This window comes from Rhinolophus sinicus, chromosome 14, assembly GCF_057876585.1.
Source record: "Rhinolophus sinicus isolate RSI-liver-muscle chromosome 14, RSI-T2T, whole genome shotgun sequence".
Taxonomy (NCBI): Eukaryota; Metazoa; Chordata; class Mammalia; order Chiroptera; family Rhinolophidae; genus Rhinolophus; species Rhinolophus sinicus.
The window spans coordinates 101,175,007-101,196,397 of NC_142514.1; the positions used below are offsets into that span (position 1 = coordinate 101,175,007).

Genomic DNA, 21,391 nt, shown 5'->3' on the forward strand with positions numbered 1-21,391 from the left:
GAAACAGATTCATTCATTCATTTCAACAAATATTAAATATCTCTTACGTGTTGGAACTAATGGGGCTATTCAGTAATAAAACAGCTGCTACCCTCAAGAACTTAAATTTCTCAGGAAAGTCAAACATTAACTACTTAAACAAATTAACTAACTGCAATCGTGCTAAATGCTAGAGTTGAAGCAAAGGCTACTACAAAAGTGTTTAATGGGAGAAACATGAACACAGTTTTTCACTAGAGCAGCTCAAGGGACTTGTGTTCTGCAGAACAATGTTAAGGAAGTGTGGCTGTGGAAAGATCAAGTAGGCTGAGAACTGGAGCATATGTCCTTGGATTTGACAATAAAGAGGTCATTGATGATACTAGTGAGAGCAGTTTCACAGAATTGGAGTTGATGAAGTCTAGACAGACAGTCTACTCTTTGGTAGTGTAAGGGAAGAAGAAACAGGGCAGCAGGTGCAGGGGGAAGACAAAGTCTAGGGAAGGCTGTCTTTCACCTGGGGAGTCTTATACCTATTTTCAAGTTAAAAGGAAGGAATCAGAAGAGCTAGACAGTTTACAATTAAGGACAGTGAGGGTGCTCATTCATGTAGTCACTTGTAAATGTTTGTTTGGTATATTCTTTGCTTCAGGGACTGTACTAGGCACTTACGATACAGTGGGGAACAAAATATATAGTCTCCTAAAGCTTATATTCTAACAAGGAAGACAAACAATAAAGACGTCAGGAAATGAAGAAATAAAATAATTAGAGCTATGATAAGGATTATGAAGAGAATAAACCAGATCCTGTGATAGAGGACAGGGTGTCTGTGTGGTTGTGGTTGGGGGGAGGGAGGAGTCTTAAAGAATGACATTTACTTGGAGAGTGAAGAATAAGAAGGAGACACCTGTGTAAGGAGCAGGGAGAAGTGCTTCAGATCGAGTAAGTACCAAGTCCTGAGGTGGGAGAGTTTAGCTGATCCAAGAATGTCCAAGGGCCACTGTGGCTGGAGCAGAATGAGCGACTAGGAGAGTGGCATGAGCTAAAAGGAGGAGGGATAGGCAGGACTCAGACCATGTAGGTCCTTGTAGACCAGGGCAGGGAATTTGGAACATATTCTTAGCTCATTGGGAAGCTATATGAAAATATAGGATAGTGATGCTCTCATTTACATTAAAAAATGTTGCTAAGGCGGGGTGGAAAATAGATTGAGATAAGGCAAGAGAGTAAGTAGGGAGCCCAAGTAAGGACACTACAGCAGTAAACCAGTGAAAGACAATTCTGTCTGGATGAGGGTGGAGACAATTCTGTAAGAGTGGACAGATTCAGAAATATTTTATAGAGGTTGAACCCACAGAACTTGGTGATAGATTGGATATGGGAGATGAGGGAAACATCTAGAATGAAGAAGCAGAGATTGAGATAATGTGTAGGTCTTTAAGAAGAGACTGATGGGAAGGTGTAGGTGCCTCAAGAGCCCATTCAATAAACATTTACTGAGCACCTACCAAATGTCATGCCATGTGTTAGGTGTTGGTCATACAGAGAAGGACTAGGCATAGATAGAACCAGTCTTTGTGGAAGGCAAACATACAACCAAATTAACTCTAAGATTGAGTAATAGAAATTTGCACAATAGTGGCACAGACCGGGGAGTGCTCACTCTGTCTGAGGTACTGGAGGAAAGAGATGTCAGGGAAGCAGGTAAGGCTAGATTCTGTGGAAGATGAGTCTAGAGGTAAAGAAGGGAAATTGAGGAACACTGAGCTTTATGAACTTGATTTTTTCCCCATGAAGTATAAGGCAGTCATCTACTGCAAGTAAGTAATAGGTTAGAAGACTTGAAGGACTACTACTATATATTCTTGGCTGTATTCTCCATAGGTGAGGTAGTTGGATTTGCACCTTCAGCATCTAGCATGATATCCTGACCCTAGTCAGGGCATTTTATGCTCATCCAAAAATGTCATTGAGGGCATAGCTACCCAAAAGTCTCAATTTCCCCCAAGTAATTATTACTCGATTATTCATTCAACAACATTTAATAAGCATTTATTGTGTACCTGACATAGAATAAATGAATGAATGAAAAAGCAAAGAATTATAGCTTGGGCCGGACCGGTGGCTCAGGCTGTTGGAGCTCCGTGCTCCTGACACCAAAGGCTGCTGCTTCGATTCCCACATGGGCCAGTGGGCTCTCAACCACAAGGTTGCCGGTTGGACTCCTGAAAGGGATGGTGGGCTCTGCTCCCTGCAACTAACAAGGGCAACTGGACCTGGAGCTGATCTGTGCCCTCCACAACTATGATTGAAAGGACAACAACTTGACTTGGGAAAAGACCTAGACGTACACACTGTTCCCCAATAAAGTTCCGTTCCCCTACCTCAATTAAATCTTTAAAAAACCCAGAAATTATAGCTTGTTGACACTAGAAACAATATTTAACTAAAAAAAAATTTTTTTTTTAATTTTATTGGGGAACATTGGGGGACAGTGTGTTTCTCCAGGGCCCATCAGCTCGAAGTAGTTGTCCTTCAATCTAGTGTGGAGGGTGCAGCTTAACTCCATGTGCAGTCGCTTTTTCAATCTTTGGTTGCAGGGGGCACAGCCCACCGTCCCATGCAGAAATTGCACCAGCAACCTTGTTGTTGAGAGCTCGCACTATAACCAACTGAGCTATCCGGCTGTCCTAACTAAAAATTTTTATAATTTTTATGAAACAATTATATTTTTATTACCCTACCTTTATTATCAAAACAGACTTTGAAGCTGCCTAGATTGCCTATTATAAAAATAGCTATTGTTTATTGAGGCTTGCAATGTGTCAGGCCCTAAGCATTTTATATATATTTCTCATTTACTCTTCTTACAATCACCCCTAAGGCAGATGTATCATCCTGATTTTATAGATAAGAAAACGGGTTTAAGGAGGTTAAATAGCTTAGGAATTCAAGTCCAGATCTTATTATTCCTAAGTCAGATCTCCACACTACATAGTTTTAATTCTTCCCCTACTTCCAAAAGACACTACACTTTTGAATAAACATTACTTAATCATTTGAATCTATATCCTTTTAGTTACTGAAAATGTTAGGAGTGGAAATATCTGAAACTCCTACTTTTGCTGGCTGGGAGAACACAGAGGCATGCATCTACAAATAGGGAAGGTGATCTTTGACCCTCATGCTACTGACCTGATATTTCCTACCATTGTCTTCATTTCACTGTTTCCTGCAAATTAACCAGTCAATGAGTACCGAACATCTCAATATCAACCAATTTATAAATATGAACCAGTTCTGCCATGTGGAATGGAGAATTATAAGACATAATACTTGCCTTCAAAGAGCTTCTAATCTAGTAGAAGACATAAGACCACAAAAAATAAAAGTAAACTAGCCAGTGTGTACTTGGGTACTAAATTATGTGACAGTCTGAAAAAGAGGTTGGGAGACATGACATTTGGAGTTATCTGGGGCAAGGGAAAGAAGTGACATTTATTGAACTTTTTAAAAAACTTTTAAAATTTAAGTGTGTTTTTCCAGGACCCATCAGCTCCAAGTCAAGTAGTTGTTTCAATCTAGTTGTGGAGGGTGCAGCTCACAGTGGCCCATGTGGGGATCAAACAGGCAACCTTAAGAGCACCGTGCTCTAACCTACTGAGCTAACTGGCCGCCCCTGAACTTTTATTTAAACCTAACACACTATGTATTAGATATTGTGCTGGACTCTTCACATACATTGTCTCATTTTTTTCTTTTTGTTGTTGTTTTTCTAAGGAGGGCGCAGCTCACAGTGGCCCATGCAGGAAAAGAACCAGCAGCCTTGGTGTAAGAGCACCGCGCTCTCACCAACTGAGCCAACCGGCCACCCCTACATTATCTCATTTTAATGTATCATCCAATCCTATTCAACAAACACTTCCTGAGCTTCTACTATATTTATATAAAATACCTTACTAGGTGTTATTGATGAAGAAATATGAACATGACTTTATACTTGTCCTCAATGAGCTTAGAAATACGACATGTATACATATGGCTATGATACAGAGCTATAAATACAGCGATTATAGAATTTATTGTCCAAAATGGGATACTTTTGAGAATAAATAAGAGCACTATTAATAATTACTGTGGGGGTAGCTGGCTATCTCAGTTCGTTAGAGCGTGGTGCTAATATCACTAAGGTTGCTGGTTTGATCTCCACATGGGGCACTGTCAGCTGTGGCCTCCTTAAAAAAAAAAAAAAGTGATGAAAGGTGGTACTGGCAAAATAAATTTCAGTGTTGACTGCCTTGTGTCACATATAAAATCAGCCAAAGAAGTAGTACAAAAAAATTAAATTTAAAATAAAATAATAATTACTGTGGAAAAACCCAGACTCTTCTGAACAAATCAGGTTGTATCATCTTAGCAATAAAAGAGCTTGAAGTGCTGGGGAGCACAAAGGAGCAGTTGGGGTGAATCAGAGAAGCCCAGTGGTAGAAGTGGATTTGAGTTGGGCTTGCTGCTTGGGAGGACAGAGACGATAAACATGTGAACAAAATAATTTCAGATAGCTTAATGAGGTAAAGAGTGGGGAAGGGGACTACTTAAAAAGCATGGTCGGTGGAAGGCATCCCAAAGGAGGTAACATTTAAACTGAAACTTGAATGATGAGAAGGATCAAATTCAAAGATAGAAAGAAAACCACAATAGTCTTATCTCAGTAGTGATCTGAAAGTTAGTAGGCCCAACCTCCTACTGACGGGGTTTGGGGTGAGCAGATTCCAGGGCCCTCCTCCTCTTTCTAAAGAGAGATGAGGGGATTTCAATATTATTCTGTAGGTAATGGAAAATCATCAAAGACTCTTGAGCAGGATAGCGATGTGACTGGAAAAATTATGATGGTGCTAGTGTACAGGGTAGGTTAGAGAGGCGAAGAGGCAGGAAGTCCAGGAAGATACTGAAATAGTCCAAGCAAATAAAATAACTCCTGGATTGGGACAGAGGCAGTAATAATGGTGAAGCAGAGATGGAAGTGATATGCCGGAGCAAGAATGACCAGGACTTTGCAACTGCTGTCACCTAGTACTACTGCACCTGTCCCTGGAAAGCCCTCAGTAAATGCTAGTTCCTCCCTCCTCTCTCACTTAGCAGGTAATGGGAGTGGGGGAAGATTGTTTTTGCTTGCTATTTAGAAAGGAGAAAAACTTGGGCGTGAATCTAGGTTAAGAGGAAGAACCAGCTGAGAGGGAGATAGTAAAATGTAAGGGAAAGCGGGTAAACCTATAGAATATTTTATTTAAAAAGGGATAGATGTAAGGAGGTGTGATATGTCATTCTCCAAGACAGGAACAAAAGGTTTGAAATGCTGCTGTGAGAAACAGTTGTCCTTTAAGAACAGTGGTTCTCATCCTTGGCTACACATCAGGATCTTCTTGGGAGCCTTAAAACAAAAAATGATGCTGGACCTCTAGCCCCAAGGATTCTGATTTAGTTTCTCTAGGATGGGGCTCAGGCACCAATGTTTTAGAAAGTGCCTGTGCTGGCGTTAATGAGCAGCCATGATTGAGAATTACCAGTAAAAGGCTTGCAGAGACACAAAAAGGACTCAGCTGAGGTGTGCAGGCAGTAATTTGTTGTTGAGCCAATCAGCCTGGTTACGGCTATCTTATAACCAACATTCCTGGAGCAGAAGCTGTGAAATTAGAGTGTGGCACTTGTTTGTGAGGTTGGTAAGGCACTAAGCTAAAAAAGTAAGACATAGAGGCCAGGGGAAAAGAATTGGCCAACCACAGGCTCTAATCTGATAGTATAAGGAGAGGTTCAGATAAGTCAATAAAATAATAATAGCAACACCTAGTAAAATTTTTTGAGTGCTATTTACCAATTACTAAAATACGTGATTTATACAAATTCCCATTTATTTTTACAATAGCTCTAGGTCTATTGTGGGGGGCGTCTGGCGGGGTCTCTGCTCCCTCTCCCTGCACAAGAACGCAGGACACGGGGAGGCCGAAAAGGAACACCCACGGAGCCATAGATGGGGGAGTCATACCACTATATTCTCGCTGGCGGCATCCGCCTCTCTGCAATCAGCTCCTGCTTGCTCAGCCACCATCTTCTTGCTAGCTCCCATTTTTTGGCTAGCGTAGCCACAGCAGTTATATTAGTGGCCAATGGCTCACTGGTTACAGCTGACAGCCAACTAGCCACAGCTGATGGCCATCCAGTCACAGTTGATGGCCATTTACTACCTGAGCCAGCACCTTTCTATGTGAGGCCGAGAGCCTGGAAACTGCTTTCTGGGGCTCTGTCCCCACAAGGTCCTATTAGTCACATTTTATAAATGCAGAAATTGAAGCTCAAGAGGTTAAGAAAGCTTCCTAAATTTATGGAATTAATAAGTGGCAGAACTGGGATTTGAAATGAGATTTGAGTAACTCTAGAACCTGAGCTCTGTTTGGGCAAGAGCGAGGGAGTGGGAAGGTGGGAGGATAAGAGCTTGTGGGAATTGGCTGGGTTTAAAGGAAATAAGAGGGTTTTCAAGGGAAATAATGGAAGGTGAGGGAATGGGGTCCTATTCAGGAGACCAGAGTAGCAAATGTATTGGATGAAGAGTGGGAAATCAGATTGGGTAGGACACTGACAGTCCCAATCTATCCATGTCGTCAAAAGAAATTGGGAGCCAGGGGGTGGTTGACATGATAAAGAGTAATCTTTAAAATTCAAGCAGATGAAGAGCTAGGAAGTTCACTGAGGAGACCTCTGCACTATAATACTTTTTTGCCCCTTTGTTCCCTGTCTTGTCCTGGTAGCCACAGATATTACTTAATCTAACTATGGCACTCAGGCCTGAAGAGATTGCCTACTCTTTAGCTATAAACTGCCTCTCCAGGGTTCATAGCTAAGATCACAGTTCTATTTTCAAGGACCAATAAAAAGGCTCTGCGAATTGCCTAGTGGCCGGAAACCAGAGCTAGACACTTTTTCACGATTGTTGCTACCCCTGTAGAGGTTATTTAGAAATATAATCTTGTAGGGAATCCTAATGCACAGTTGATGGGATGCAAACTGGTGCAGCCACTATGGAAAACAGTATGGAGGCTCCTCAAAATATTACAAATAGAACTACCTTATGACCCAGCAATTCCACTTTTGGGTATTTATCTGAAGAAATCCAAAACACTAATTGAAAAGATATGTGCACCCCTATGTTAATTGTAGCATTATTTACAATTGCCAAAATATGGAAGCAACCTAAGTGCCCATCAATAGACGACTGGCTAAAGAAATTGTGGTACATATACACAGTGGAATATTACTCAGCCATAAAAAAGAGTGAAATCTTACCATTTGTGACAACATAGATGGACCTGGAAGATATTATGCTAAGTGAAATAAGTCAGAGAAAGACAAATACCATATAATCTCATTTATATATGGAATCTAAAGTACAAAATAAATGAACAAACAAAACAGAAACAGACTCATAGATGCAGGGAACAAGCTGATGGTTGCCAGATGAGAGGGAGGTTGGGGGTGGGGGGAAGATGAAGGGATTAAGAAGTACAAATTGGTAGTTACAAAATAGTCATGGGGATGTGAAGTACGGCATAGGAAATATAGTCAATAATATTGTAATAAGTATATATAGTTCGAGGTGGGTATTAATTGGGGGAATCATTTTGTAAATTATATAAATGTCTAACCAGCACAGTGATGATGTACACCTAAAAGTAATATAAAAAAATATTGGGCCGGCCCAGTGGCTCAGGTGGTTAGAGCTTCATGCTCCTAACTCTGAAGGCTGCCGGTTCGATTCCCACATGGGCCAGTGGGCTCTCAACCACAGGGTTGCCGGTTCAACTCCTCGAGTCCCGCAAGGGATGGTGGGCTCCGCCCCCTGCAACTAAGATTGAACACGGCACCTTGAGCTGAGCTGCCTCCCGGATGGCTCAGTTGGTTGGAGCACAGGCTCTCAACCACAAGGTTGCCAGTTCGATTCCTCGAGTCCCTGCAACTAGTAACGGCAACTGGACCTGGAGCTGAGCTGCGCCCTCCACAACTAAGACTGAAAGGACAACAACTTGAAGCTGAACGGCACCCTCCACAACTAAGATTGAAAGGACAACAACTTGACTTGAAAAAAAAGGCCTGGAAGTACACACTGTTCCCCAATAAAGTCCTGTTCCCCTTCCCCAATAAAAAAAATCTTAAAAAGAAAAAAATTGAATGTCAACTGTAATTGAAAAATTAAAAGAATGGAGGATTGACAGCCACGCAGTCATGGGTTGGTGGTGTGGATGTGGCTCGGTGTGTGGGGCGTGAAGGCCATGCAAGCCTGAAGCTTCAACTCCAAATGGTCAGAATCTCGACTCCAACATGGGGTTGGCTGCTGGGGCCTTTGGAAAAAGAGCAGGCTGAAGAGGAATGATACTTCCGAGCGTGGATTAGAGAGCAACTGGCAGCCTTGAAGAAACACCATGAAGATAAGATCATTCATCATAGAAAGGAGATTGAGCGTCTGCAGAAAGAAATTGAGTTGCACAAGCAGGCCTTCAATAAACTATAACAGAATGGTGAGTGTTGTGCCGGGTGGCCTGCTGGGTCTCAGCTCCCGCTCCCCACATAAGAACGCAGGATGTGGTGAGGCCAAAAAGGAACACCCACGGAGTCATAGGTAGGGGAGTCATACCACTATAGTGTCACTGGAGGCTGGAGTCACACGACGTGAGACCTGCTGTCCGCTTTTCTGCCAACCGACCGACTCCCCTTGACTCGACTTGACTCCCCAACACAGCTACAGCAGTTATATTAGTGGTCAATGGCTCAATGGTTACAGCTGACAGCCATCTACTACCTGAGCCAGCACCTTTCCACGTGAGGCCGAGAGCCTGGAAACTGCTCTCCAGCGCTTTGTCCCCACACTCCACCCCTACAGGGTCTCGTCTCACAATCTATGTGAAAAGCGTCTTCTGCGAGGGTCCTTGTGCCATATTAGCCTACAGGTACCACGGACGAACAGAAGCAGTAGTCTTCGGAACCAACAATGGCAAATCCCTTCCATCTGGGAGGATACATGCCAGCTTTTTGTCCTGGGAAAGGAGGGCCGCTGCCACTGGCACCTTTCCCGGTTTGTGGTACCAGACCTTTATGGCAGTGCTTGGGGTCCCTTGCGTAGTTTCAACATGTAGCAGAACAGGGGATCCCAAATAGGCCATAGTGAGAGCACATAGGTTCCCCGCAAAATCACCCCGGTATCAGGACCTCTGTATACTACAGTCACTTGCGGTGGCCACTCAGCCACCACCCCTGGTGTCACTTGCAAATCATGAGTCAAACCGGCCCCCTACGGGGCTAACAGACCCAACCACCCACAGTGGGGGCTTTTGACCCACCAGGGCCAAGTCCATTGCTGCCGTTCCCCTGCTTACAAGCATGTGGGTGCTGGCAGCAAAATGTTCCCATTTCTGCCGTAGCCTGGCTTTAACAGAGTCTCACTTGTGGTAACTTGTAATTGAATGGGAGCGGCTGTTCGATGTAGCAGAGCTTCTACTGGTGCAGGCCCTCCCTTCCGTGGTCTCTCATTCAGGACTCTCAGGACGTCCCATAGATGAGAGGCCCAGTCACGCATCGTGGGAGGGTGTTTTGACACCCGGAGACCTTGCTTCAAAAGGCCATTGTAACGTTCAATCATGCCAGTTGCTTGTGGGTTACACGGGGTATGAAACAACCATTGCACGTCCATCTTGGCAGCCCAGCGCTGCACTTCTTGCCCCGTAAAATGGGTACCCCTGTCACTTTCAATGACTTGGGGGCACCCATAGAGGGCGCACAGCCGTTTAAGACCAACCACTGTATGCCGCTGATCCATAGCCGGACACGGCCCAGCAAACATCAACCCCGTAGCAGTGTCCACTGCTGTAAATGCGTATATCGCATTGCGGGCCTTAGGCAGGGGTCCAATGTAATCCACTTGCCAGCAAGTGAGGGGCACCCGCCCTCCCGTAATCTGCTCTGTCTCCCAGGGGAGCCTCCGCCTTTGGAGGCCGTCCTGGGCACAGACGGCACAGGCATAGCAGGCATCTGCTATCTCCTGCCATTTCAAAGGCAGACCCCAGCATCTGCTCACCTGCCACATGGTTCGGCTTCCAGCGTGCTGCAATTTCCTATGCAGCCAATGAGCCACATCAGTGGCAGGAACCCGTTCTAACCATTGGACACTTGCTAGGGCATCTGCTTCATCATTACCTGGGGTCACTAAGGGGGAGTGACCTGTGACATGCATTAGGGTCACCTCCTTTCTCTGCCCTACGTCCCAGAGGTCCTGCCACATGGCCCGACCCCACAATGGATGGTGTCCTACCAACCAGTTTTGGTGTTTCCATGTGGGGAGACACAACGTTAGGCCCCGGAACACCGCCCAGCTGTCAGTACAAATAACTAGGGGCCCAGGCTCGTGGTTGATTACCATCCACACAGCCCGTAGCTCAGCCCACTGGCTACTCTGGCCCGTCCCAGTATCAAACCAAATGGTGTGTTTTGGGCTACACACCAGCCGTCCAAATGGCTGCAGCCCCTCGGCTAGAACCATCGGTAAACCAGGCATCCTCAGGTACTGGGGTCTGTCCTTCTCTGTAGGGCGAGGGCTCCAAGTCCTCCCCTCTAGGCAGAGCACTTGGCTCAGCCTGGGCTACCAACTCCACAGGCCCCAGGACCTGTTGTAGCTCTGTGTTCAAAGGGCTTGAACTAAGGGTGCTGCATTGCTCCAAGTGAGCACCCCACTTGGCGAGGGTGGTGGTCTGTGCCACCCCTGTTTTGGGTCCTTGGGTCCATGTATGGACCCACCCCTGGACAGGATAGGTTGTTCAAACCAACACCTGTGCTGTTCCTGTGATGGCTTCTGTGGCCACTAGGGCTGCGTACACAGCAGCCAGCTGTTTCTCTATTAGAGAGTAGCGGACCTCCGCTCCTTTCCACAATTGGGAACAAAATCCCACTGGCAACCGGAGACGCTCCTGGCGTTGCCAGAGGCCCCATCCGTACCCCTCTTGGGTTACATGAACATTAAGTTCAAGTGTACAACCGGGGTCCACTACTTGCAGAGCCTGTGCCTTCTGCACTGCCCGTTTTGTGGCAACGAAGTCTTGCTCTATAGCCTCTGTTCAATCCCATGAGGCCCCCTTTTTTTTATCATGTTATACAAGGGCGTTGCCATTTGTGCTAAATGGCGTACAAATGCCCGCCAATATCCTGGCAGACCCAAATACGTCTGCAGTTGGAAGACCTTGGTCGGCCGGGGAAAAGCTCGTATTTTGTCAATAATAGCCTCAGGTATGACCTTTGTCTTACCTGACCACACAACACCCAAAAACTTGACGGATAAGCCAGGGCCTTGGACCTTTTCCTCATTCACCGCCCAGCCACGTGACTTCAGGTGGCGGAGAAGAGAGGGAGCTGCTTGCTCTAAATCTGAAAGAGAATCAGATGTTAGTAATATGTCATCAACATAGTGAAACAAGGACATAGAGGACGGACGATCCCACTGTGCCAAATCCTGGGCCACAAGCCCATGGCAGATAGTGGGGCTGTGCAAGTATCCTTGCGGAAGGACTTGAAAGTCCACTGCCGCCCGTCCCAAGAAAAAGCAAACTGCTCTTGACACTTGGGCGCAATGTCAGTGGAGAAAAAAAGCATTGGCCCAGTCCACTACATAGTGATACGTTCCCAGGCAGACAGTCAGACGATCTATCAAATCGTGTATTGAAGGTACTGCAGCGTGCAAACGTGGCGTCACCTTATTTAACTCCCTATAGTCCACAGTCATTCGCCAGGTCCCATCTGGCTTCTTGACAGGCCATACTGGGGAGTTAAAGGGACTGTGCGTCGGCCTCACAATATGCGCCTTCTCCAATTCCAAAATTGTACGACCAATCTCCTCCTGTCCTCCTGGCAGGCGGTACTGTCACACTGTAACCATGTGCCAGGGCTGTGGCAACACTCGAGGAGGGTGGTAAGCATGCCCACGTGTCACCGCTTTCACCACCCGGATCCGGAGACAGAACTCTCCTACCGACGTCTGTAAGCTGAGGCCATGTAGCACGTCCACCCCTGGAATATACTCCGGAACGGGGGAGATATAAACCTTGTAGGTACGAGGGGGAAGCCTTCCTGTACCCAGTGGTAAGGAAACAGCTTTTATAGTCAGTCTTTCCCCCGTAGCCATCAATGCAGATTGCTGGTCCGGGGAACAGTTCTGGGTTCCCATAAACAAGACTGCAGTCCGCGCCGGTGTCAACTAGGGCCAAAACCTTCTGCACATTAGAAGGGGACCAATGTATGGACAGTTCCACGTGGGGCCTCCGGTCCCTGCTTGTCCCCTCTGATCGGGTACCTTGGCCCCACCTCTAATCAAGCTGAAAGGAGTCAGCCTCAAGTGGCTGCATGAAGTCTTGGAGGGACATGGGTCGCACTTTCCCAGACTTCTTCTTTAGGCTTCTCCGGAATTGCTGCTCTGGACGCAACTGTTTCCAAAGTTCCAACAAGAGTGCAATGGGTTGTCGGTCTATTTTCTCCCGATCGACCCTTGCTGCCACGAGATCACACCACATCTGTGCCCGTGTTACTCTCTGAGGCCCGCGACCATATCTCTTTACTTTTGATTTGGGCTTCCATGTCTTAACTTCTCGGACCTCCTGTCTTAACTTCCTTTGCCGCCGGCTTTCAACATCCCCTAGGGTGGCCATGGCGGTTGTAAATTCATGGATCCGTCACCCCACATAGGGCATAAGAATGGTGACCAAGGATCGAAAAGAACTCACAGGTGCAATATCCAAAACCAGATCTCCCACGCTAGCTGTGAAAAGCTCGTCATCTGGCCCCTGCCTATTAGGGTTCAAAATAGCATGGCTCATACCCATTTCACAGATGATTTGAGTAAGTTCCGTATATGACTGCCATTGACCCACAGTGTCTGGCAGCTCGCCAGCCTGTCCCCATACTGTGCGTACCGCAGCAGTGAGCCACTCCATTAGAGAGTGGTTGCCCAATGGTTTTGGGCCAACCTATGGCAGTTCTGTAACCTTTGTCGCAGGGACGGATGCACTGTCATAAAGGCTAGCTTTTCCATCTCTCCTGGGGAGCAGAGAATGTTGTCTGCTCCCTCATCCCATAAACGTAATAGCCAAGCTGAGACTGGCTCTCCAGGGCGCTGTCTGTACCGCCTCCCCAGCTCCTGCAACTCAGGGGGGAGTGTAAGGGATGTAGGTAGTGAACTCAGTCACAGCTGGGTTGCCGGCAGCAACGCCCCCGGGGCCCAAAGGTTGTTCATGCTTTACCTTTTGTTTCAAGATTGGCCGGGCTTGGGGGTTGGGAGCTACATTGTCTCCACTCCCTTCCTTTGCCTCTGCCTGAGAGTCTCCACTGTGGGGCCCCTCTTCTAACAGGGGGACCTGGGCTTCCAGCGCCTCCAACCTGGACACCTGGTCTGGCACCTGGGCCATTTCATTAAGCGCGTTTTCCGTGTTGAGACTCAAGGCCGTGAGGAACATCCAGCCCACGCGGCCGGCTGTAGCCTTCGCCTCCTCTGGTAACCGCTCAGCCAGAGCCTGCAGGGCCCTCTCCCCACTGGCCGGAGAGCCGTGCATGTCCTCCCACCCCTCCTTGGGGGTCCAACTCCTGAGAACAGTGTCCGCTAGGCACCACACACTGTGTGGGGGCCACCTGTCCTCCTTCCCAGAGTCAGACTCCTTTCCTACCTGGTCAGGATCCTGCTCACTGTGCCAGGTGTCTGAGTGGGTGGAGGCCTCCGTGTAAGATGTCCACAACCCTCGGAGCCTAAGGCCGCAGCAGATCACCAAAATGAAGGCAACGCCGTCCATGGCCAATAGGGTGATGTGCCAGCTGGAGGCTTGAGTCTCCCAGGCAGACCGCGCCTCCCGTCCGCAGTGTCGCTCCTCATGGGCCTCCCGAAGCTGGGCTCTCACACGCACAAACCGCTCCACTATGCTTTGGTAGGTGTTGGCCAGCACCATACCCTGCTTACGAAACTGAGCTTTTATATGTATAAACTGCTCCAGTACATTCCGGAGAGTTTCAGCTGACACCACACCCTGCTCGCTGCGCCATGTGTCGTGCGGGGTGGCCTGCGGGGTCTCAGCTTCTGCTCCCCACACAAGAACACAGGATATGGTGAGGCCAAAAAGGAACACCCACGGAGCCATAGGTAGGGGAGTCATACCACTATAGTCTCACTGGAGGCTGGATTCACACGACGTGTGACCTGCTGTCTGCTTTTCTGCCAACCGACCGACTCCCCTCAACTCGACTCCCAATGCAGTGGCGGCAGTTATATTAGTGGCCAATGGCTCAACGGTTACAGCTGACGGCCATCTACTACCTGAGCCAGCACCTTTCCATATGAGGCCGAGAGCCTGGGAACTGTTCTCCGGGGCTTTGTCCCCACAGTGATGCACACAGTTCCCCAATATAATGGCTACATATCATTGTCCATTTCTATGGAGACAGAGTTCTAATATCATTAATATCTAACTGTGCTGCCAACAGATTATAATAAATTGTCATCATTGGGAACAAAGAGGGGGAAGGGGAACGGGAATAAGAGGTTCAAATTTCCAGGTATAAAATAAATAAGTCATGGGGATATAATGCACAGCATAGGGAATGTTGTCAATAATATTGTGCTAGCATGGTACGGTGTCAGATGGTTGCTGGACTTACCATGGTGATCACTTCTTTAGGTATATAAATATTGAATAACTGGTGTACTGCTGAAACTAATATAATATTGTATGTTAGCTCTATTTTAATAAAAATCTTTAAAGGAAAGAAATACACTCTTGTTACAAGGTCCTGCATACAAAGGAGGCATGGTACACATATCAACTTGTGGGGGCAGAGCCCCAGAAAGTAGTTTCCAGGCTCTCGGCCTCACATAGACAGGTGCTGGCTCAGGTAGTAAATGGCCAACTGTGATTGCATGGCCATCAGCTGTGGCTAGTTGGCCGTCAGCTGTAACCAGTGAGCCATTGGCCACTAATATAACTGCTGTGGCTACGCTAGCAGAGAGAAGGGAGAAGAGAGAGAGAAAAAAATGGGGGCTAGCAAGAAGATGGCGGCTGGGCTGGCAAGCGCGGATGGCGGTTTGCGGACAGTGTGGATCCAGCCTCCAGTGAGAGTATAGAGCCGCCAGAGAGAATATAGTGGTATGACTCCCCCACCTATGGCTCCGTGGGTGTTCCTTTTTGGCCTCACCATATCCTGCGTTCTTGTATGGGGAGCGGGAGCAGAGACCTCGCAGGCCTCCCCGCACGACACAACTCCATGACACTTCCACAAGATTGCCATGGACCCCCATCAATGTTACTCGTCTGCAACCAACCCTGAACTAACTCAGAAAGTACCCAGGGGACCAAGGCATTATACCTGGGGACAGCGTCAGTTCTTCCTTTATCTGAGCAGACCATATTAAATTTATACCTAAAGAACTAGTGTCCAGATTTTGGTATCTTCTCAGCCACATATTATTTTCAAATTAATGAATCAGTTACAATTGCTGGTGGACAGTAATTTTAGGAAAACTGAATAGGCAAAATGAATAGCTACAATTTTCTGGGTGAGGACCAGAACGTAAACAATGCTGGGAGCCGATGAGGCTGAAAGATACCTGGTGAACTGAGCTAGCTGGTTATGGTGCCCTGGGAATGGGGAAATATCTGTCAGAAGGAACATAAATTCTGCAAACTAAACCTGGCAGTTTGGAGAAAATGTTTTTTACCCACCCATTCCCCTTCCTGTTTGTAATATTGCTTTCCTACTTTTCGACTTGAGTTTACTCTAGAAGTGGAACATATATTCCAACAAAATGTGCCTGGTGAGGTGTCTCAGTGATTAAAGACATCTGCTTATTAGTATATATTAACTCCAGTGTAGTACTTGCACTTCTCTGAGGATATCTTTACTCAGCCCTCAGTCGGCTGATGCTGCATTTTCTTCAGGTGTATAATTTGAAGAGGCAATTTTTACCTGCTATGCAGTCCAAAAAAAAAAAAAGATACTTAGCTTCTTGGGCTCATTAGCCTTTAGTCTTAGTTAGTGACTACCCGATGTTGCTAGAGCATATTTGGAAAAGAATTTTATCTGTTGAAATTTCTTTTGGAAATCAGAATGTTATACTGTAAGTCATGGAAGAGGAAAAATGTTGTACTATAAAGCTTAGCTATATGTGATATAATCATTTTATTGAGGATATGGTGTGAGCAAATTTTTTTTCTTAAGTAATGAACACATTTGCTTGTAGTTTGAGTTAAACAAGTTATTACATTTCCTCAAAAAAATATACAGAAAGTTAAAAGTGTGAAATCCATTTTAGCATAACAAAACATTTAGATTTCAAGATAGTATCAGATGTAAATATATCCAAGTTCAAATTACTTGGAATTCTAGATTCTAAATATTTTAAATTGAAGTTAAAATGAAATCAAGCGTAAATTTACCTGTGATTTTTTTTTTCTTTTGGTTATTTTTAGGTAAATAGGATGTGAGACTGGCAAACAATGTTTGTTGGGAGGACCCATTATTGTGATTGAATTCCAAGTAGCATTTTTTAGTCACATCTCACTCTTACAAAAAAAAATAGAAAAAGAAAAAGAGACTCCTGTTGTGTTTTAAACAGAAATACTGAAAACTTCAATTCTATTTGTGAATGTTTTTCTTTTTAAAAGTGTCTTTCCTACCGACAGATTCTCTAGAAGCCAGCCAACTGAATCCAGGCCTAACACTTTAGCTAACAGTTCAAAATCCAAAAAGTAGCGTAGAAGGGAAGTAAGAGTGACTAACAACAAAATGAAAATGGTCAATACATCTTAGGAAGCACTTTATTACAATAAATAGGTGACTTCACTGGGAATAGCACACTCTCCAGAAACCATATTTACCACAGATCACCCAAACTATTATACTCAATATTAACTAAAAGATTTATGTAATGTTTTTAAAATATACATTTTGTAAATGTAAAGATACTGTGTACATTATCAAATAATTCATCTATATTCTTGAAGTGTCATATTCTCTGATTCTTGTTAATCTGTTTGAACTAGGGACAAAAAAAGTTATTGAGATAGTTGGATTAGACCCCTATCAACTACTAAAATTGAACCCAGAAGATCCAAGCGTTCATAGCTTAATTTTATGCCATCTATGCTTCTCACAAGAGCAGTAAAAAAAAAGACTGACATAAATAAGTTATAAGAATATCTGATGATCTTATAAGAACATTACACAGAATCTTTAAAAGTTTTAGCCCTGGCAGGATTCCTAGGTGAGAATGGGCAGCTATTTCATATTTTACTTTTAGTTGCCCCCTCACTTTTTTTTGGTCATGACTTCAACCAGGCCCCTTTGGAAGTTAACAGTTTATTTATGAATGCAAACCCTTTTCCTTTGCCCGGTCTCATTTCTTAGTGCTCTAGGGAGAGATCCCACCAGGCAGTGAGTGGCCTGTTTTAAATTCTTAGGCTCCTCTCCCTCCCACTCACTTCTTGCCCTCCTCCCCTTCACATTCCTGCAATTTAGACAGGCAAACAAGGCTTCACACTTTAACATTTTAAAGGAACCAACCACTAAGCCACCTCTCTCTAGGATGGACACAAAGTGTAGGGTTATTCCCTTACACGAGTGGGTATTTTAAAATCTGGTTGGGAGATGACATGCTACAAATTTAGAATTTAAAAATTGTAAGGGGAGTCTTTTTAGTCTCAAAAATAACCTTCTCACATTTCTCTACCACCTTTCCATTGGCGGTGTGGAGATAAACAAAGACCAACAGATAAGAACAGTTTGCTACAGCAAAGAACCCCGCCACCTACACTGAGTTTCGTGGAGACTCACGGCAGGCAGCGAGGAAAGGGGAAAGCTGCACCTATGCTCTGATTGGAGCGCGTTGGCCTGGGGAAGCTAGAGGCCTGCTACGGTAACTCGAAGCCAGGCGTCTCGTGTGATTGGCTTAGGGAACATATTTGGCTTCCTCTGATTGGTCCCGAGTTGGAAGCAGGGGCAAAATTGCGGAAGGTGGCAGTCAATGACTGATTCCTGCCCATTCTAGGCGGATTACTGCGGGGGCTGTTGTTTGTCTTCACCAGCTGCTTGCAGCAGCAGTTGTGGGTCGGGGTCCTATAGTCACAAACGGCCTGGCCATTGTCCCATATATTCAGTCTCTCAGCTGGGTGAGACCCGGGTTGTTCTTTTCCCTGACAGCTTTCTAGCTTCGAATTTTTGTTTTACTTGGAACATAATTTTCCTGTTATTTTTGTTAAGGGAAACGGAGACATTAGGATATAAAAAGTATTTATAAGAATAAATACATAAATATCCTTCAGTGAGGGTTAGGCGGGAGAAAGAATCACCCTCGGCCTTCCGGTTCCCCATGTCCCTACAGAACTCTTATTTCCATTATAACTGACTCCTCAGCAGCTTTCCTTTCCTTTGCGGGAGGTCGGCCCTTCCCCGCCCCCTCTTTCTTTGAAGATAGCCTATTGGGGCCGGGAGGAAGGTCGTTGCCCCGGGACCCCATCCCCCCCCCCGGCGCAGCCCCAGCGCAATTCCCCCTCGTCGTGTCCTTCAGTCCCCGCCGGGCCCCCTTCCGGCCCCCTCCCTCGAGCGCGCCGGCGTCTCATGGCCACTAGTTCTGCCTGTTCCTGGACAGACGCGGCCCCTTTGGTCCTGCAGCAGCTTCCCTGGCCCGCGGGAGATGTCAGGTCAGCGCTCCTCTCCCCGTTTCGCTGCCGGGAGAGGCCGTTCTCCGAACGCGTTCCTGGGTCAGGAATAAGCAGATCCTCTGTGGTCACAACCCTCGATTTCCACTTTGGGGGGCGGGCGAAGGCTGGATGGACTTCGCAGTCACCATTCCCTAGTCGTTTCTCCTCAGCTGTGGAAAAAGCAGCCCGCCTTTCCCTTCTGAGAAGAAACCGTACTTCCCCTTCAGCTTCCCCTCGGCCTGGCACCCCTGTGTGCCCGTTGGTGTGAGAGCACCGCTATTTTCTCTTGGGAGAGGCTCCGCGGCCCCTGTTCTCTCGCCGCGAAGCCGCAGAGGCCGTGACGCCCTGGCGGGCACAGCGGCGGTGGCTGAGCTCTCGCCATCTTGCGTGGAGGAGGAGTCGCGACCGCCGCCATGCGGAGAGGCCGGCAGCGAGGCTGGGAGGGAGGGGGCGGCGGGCGAGGGAGGGGGCTCAGGAGCCGAGTTAGCTCAGCCCGGGCGGTGACTTCGGCAGAGCCCTGAAAGCGGGCAGCGACGGAGGTGAGGCCGGCCGGCGGGTGGAGCGGCGGGCGCGGGCGGCTCGGGGCCTCGGCCTCTACAGCAGAGCGAGGGCGGGGGCGGAGGAGGCCGCCGAGAGGGGCCGGTTGGGGGCGGGCGGAGGTTTCCGAGGAGGAAGGAGCCGCCGCCATTTTGGGAGCTTCGAGTCAACAATAAAGGACCGAGGTTGCCGAGCGGGTGTGGCCTCGGTGGTAGGACTCAGGCCCGAGCCGCGGGGAGTGGGGTGAGGTCGGGGCTGCGGGGAAGCCTCTCGGTCAGCGTGGGGGACACTGAGGCGGAGGCCTAAGGCCTGGCTGGACCCTGGGGAGGAAGGCAGGCGGCAGCTGTGTGGGGTGGAGGTGTCTGAATATGGGGCTGTGCGCAGCGGGGTCTGTAGAGGGAGCGGGCCAAGTACTCGGAGGAGCTTTATACTGTAGAAGACGAGGGAATGTGGGACCATGGGGGCGGCAAGGACTTACGGTGATGTTGGAGGTTATAGGGTACGAGGCGGCCCTATAGGGGGCGGCAGGGATGTGCAGTAGTGGAGGGCTCCGTTTAGAAGGGGACCAGCAGCTGCTTGATTGAAGTGAGGCCTTGTAGGTCGGTAACGAGTGGGTGATTCTGGAAGCCCTCCGAGTCGTGGAGGAAAGAAAGACTTTCTGGGTTAAGGGTTTCTCTTTGGGGCTTCATAGGAGGAGTGCCTTTTGTTTCCTACCCGCGGAGCTCGTTCCCTGCTCTTGTGGCGCAGATAGGATTGCAGAGCCCCAACCCGTTTGTGTTTATGGTCACAGAGAGCTGACTTGGTGTGTGTGTGTGTGGTTTTTTGGGTGGGTGGGGTGAGGCGACAGGGAGAGCTAGAAATTATTGTCCTACAATTAAGTGGTCCAAATTATTGGCTCGTTTCCTTCCCTTATCGCTTACTCCCTTTTCCACAGTCCCCTTTTCCCCTCAGAATAAAACAGGCCAACTTGCAGATCCAGCTTACAGAAAATGCGCTGCCTTTGCAAACAAAAGCTCTCGCCGGAGATGACGATACTGTTTTGGGTGTGAAACTGTCAGTTGCTAACTACAATCGGGGAAGTGGTGTAATTAACTCCGCACGGGGCTCCTCCCAACTAGTCTACGTTTCCTTCGTACTATTTAAAATGCAGAAATATAATTTCAAATCTAAATGGGGAAGGGATAGAAGGAATATTTCCTCTGAGATGTAAAACTGCAGTGCAGGTTTCAGTTTAAGGAGGGGAGCAATTATCAGTCACAGTTTGGATCTAGGGAGACAGGAAGTGTTACATGCATGATGGACAGTAATGAGATCATTTAATCTTTAGAGGTTGCCTCCTTCATCCTCTAGTACTTTGCAAACAAATAAGTCTTCTGGTGTGAATTACGCGATACTGTTGATCGTAATATAAACCTGTCAATACAGGATACCATTTACTGCCCTGAACTGAAATTAGGTGACTGTTAACCACGATCTGTTTAGGAGATTAATTCGATACTGGGAGCCTTCGAAATATACCTCTTTGTGTGTATGATAATCTGGATTTGCTTGTGAGCAACTTTATTTCCAGTTTTTTAAAAAGTAAGAGAAATATTTTAAACAAATTTTATTGTTGGAGAAGACTTTATGGCACAAATTAATAAAGCTAGTGTATTTTTGGTAAGAAATGTTAAAGGAGTTAAAAAGGAGTAGGCCTTTCTTTTCTGGCCTTTGTAAATTTAAGTTTTTATTCTCTACATTTTAAAAGAATTCAGTTTGGGAAATAATTAAAAATGGAGGAGATTAACCAGTTCTTTTTTAAAACGACTCTAGGTTTCTTGGGAAATTTGATTCGTTACTAGTGTATTTAGCCTTTCACAGATTTTTTTTTTCAACAGTCACTTTCTTTTTAGTTTTTATAATTTTTTAATACTATTATACTTGAAAAGTGTTATTGAAATGTAGCTAATAGTTTTTTAGTATTCAAATTTTATAGTAGCTAAGGAGCTTCTTGGCTGTTTTTCAAGCAGGTGATTTTGACATGTAGATATGTCTATGTCCCTGCTTCAGTTATTGTTTCAAAGGGCAAAAACTTACAGGGAAAAAAGAAAATGCATTTTTCTTCATAA

The 21,391-nt window shown here is 46.4% G+C and overlaps 1 protein-coding gene across 7 annotated transcripts in view; it reads left to right on the top strand.

Moving 5' to 3' along the window:
- The first annotated feature begins 18,580 nt into the window (after nt 1–18,580).
- DDX6 (DEAD-box helicase 6) overlaps nt 18,581–21,391 on the top strand; it is a 32,751-nt gene continuing 29,940 nt past the window's right edge. For 2 of the 7 annotated variants that reach the window (XM_019716311.3, XM_019716315.3), the window contains exon 1: nt 19,147–19,285. Coding sequence is in view for 1 of the 7 variants with exons in the window: in XM_074335352.2 (XP_074191453.1) it covers nt 18,664–18,746 (83 nt within the window). In the remaining 6 variants the exon portion in view is untranslated. The other 5 variants (XM_019716313.3, XM_074335351.2, XM_074335352.2 and 2 more) reach the window with 5 other exon arrangements.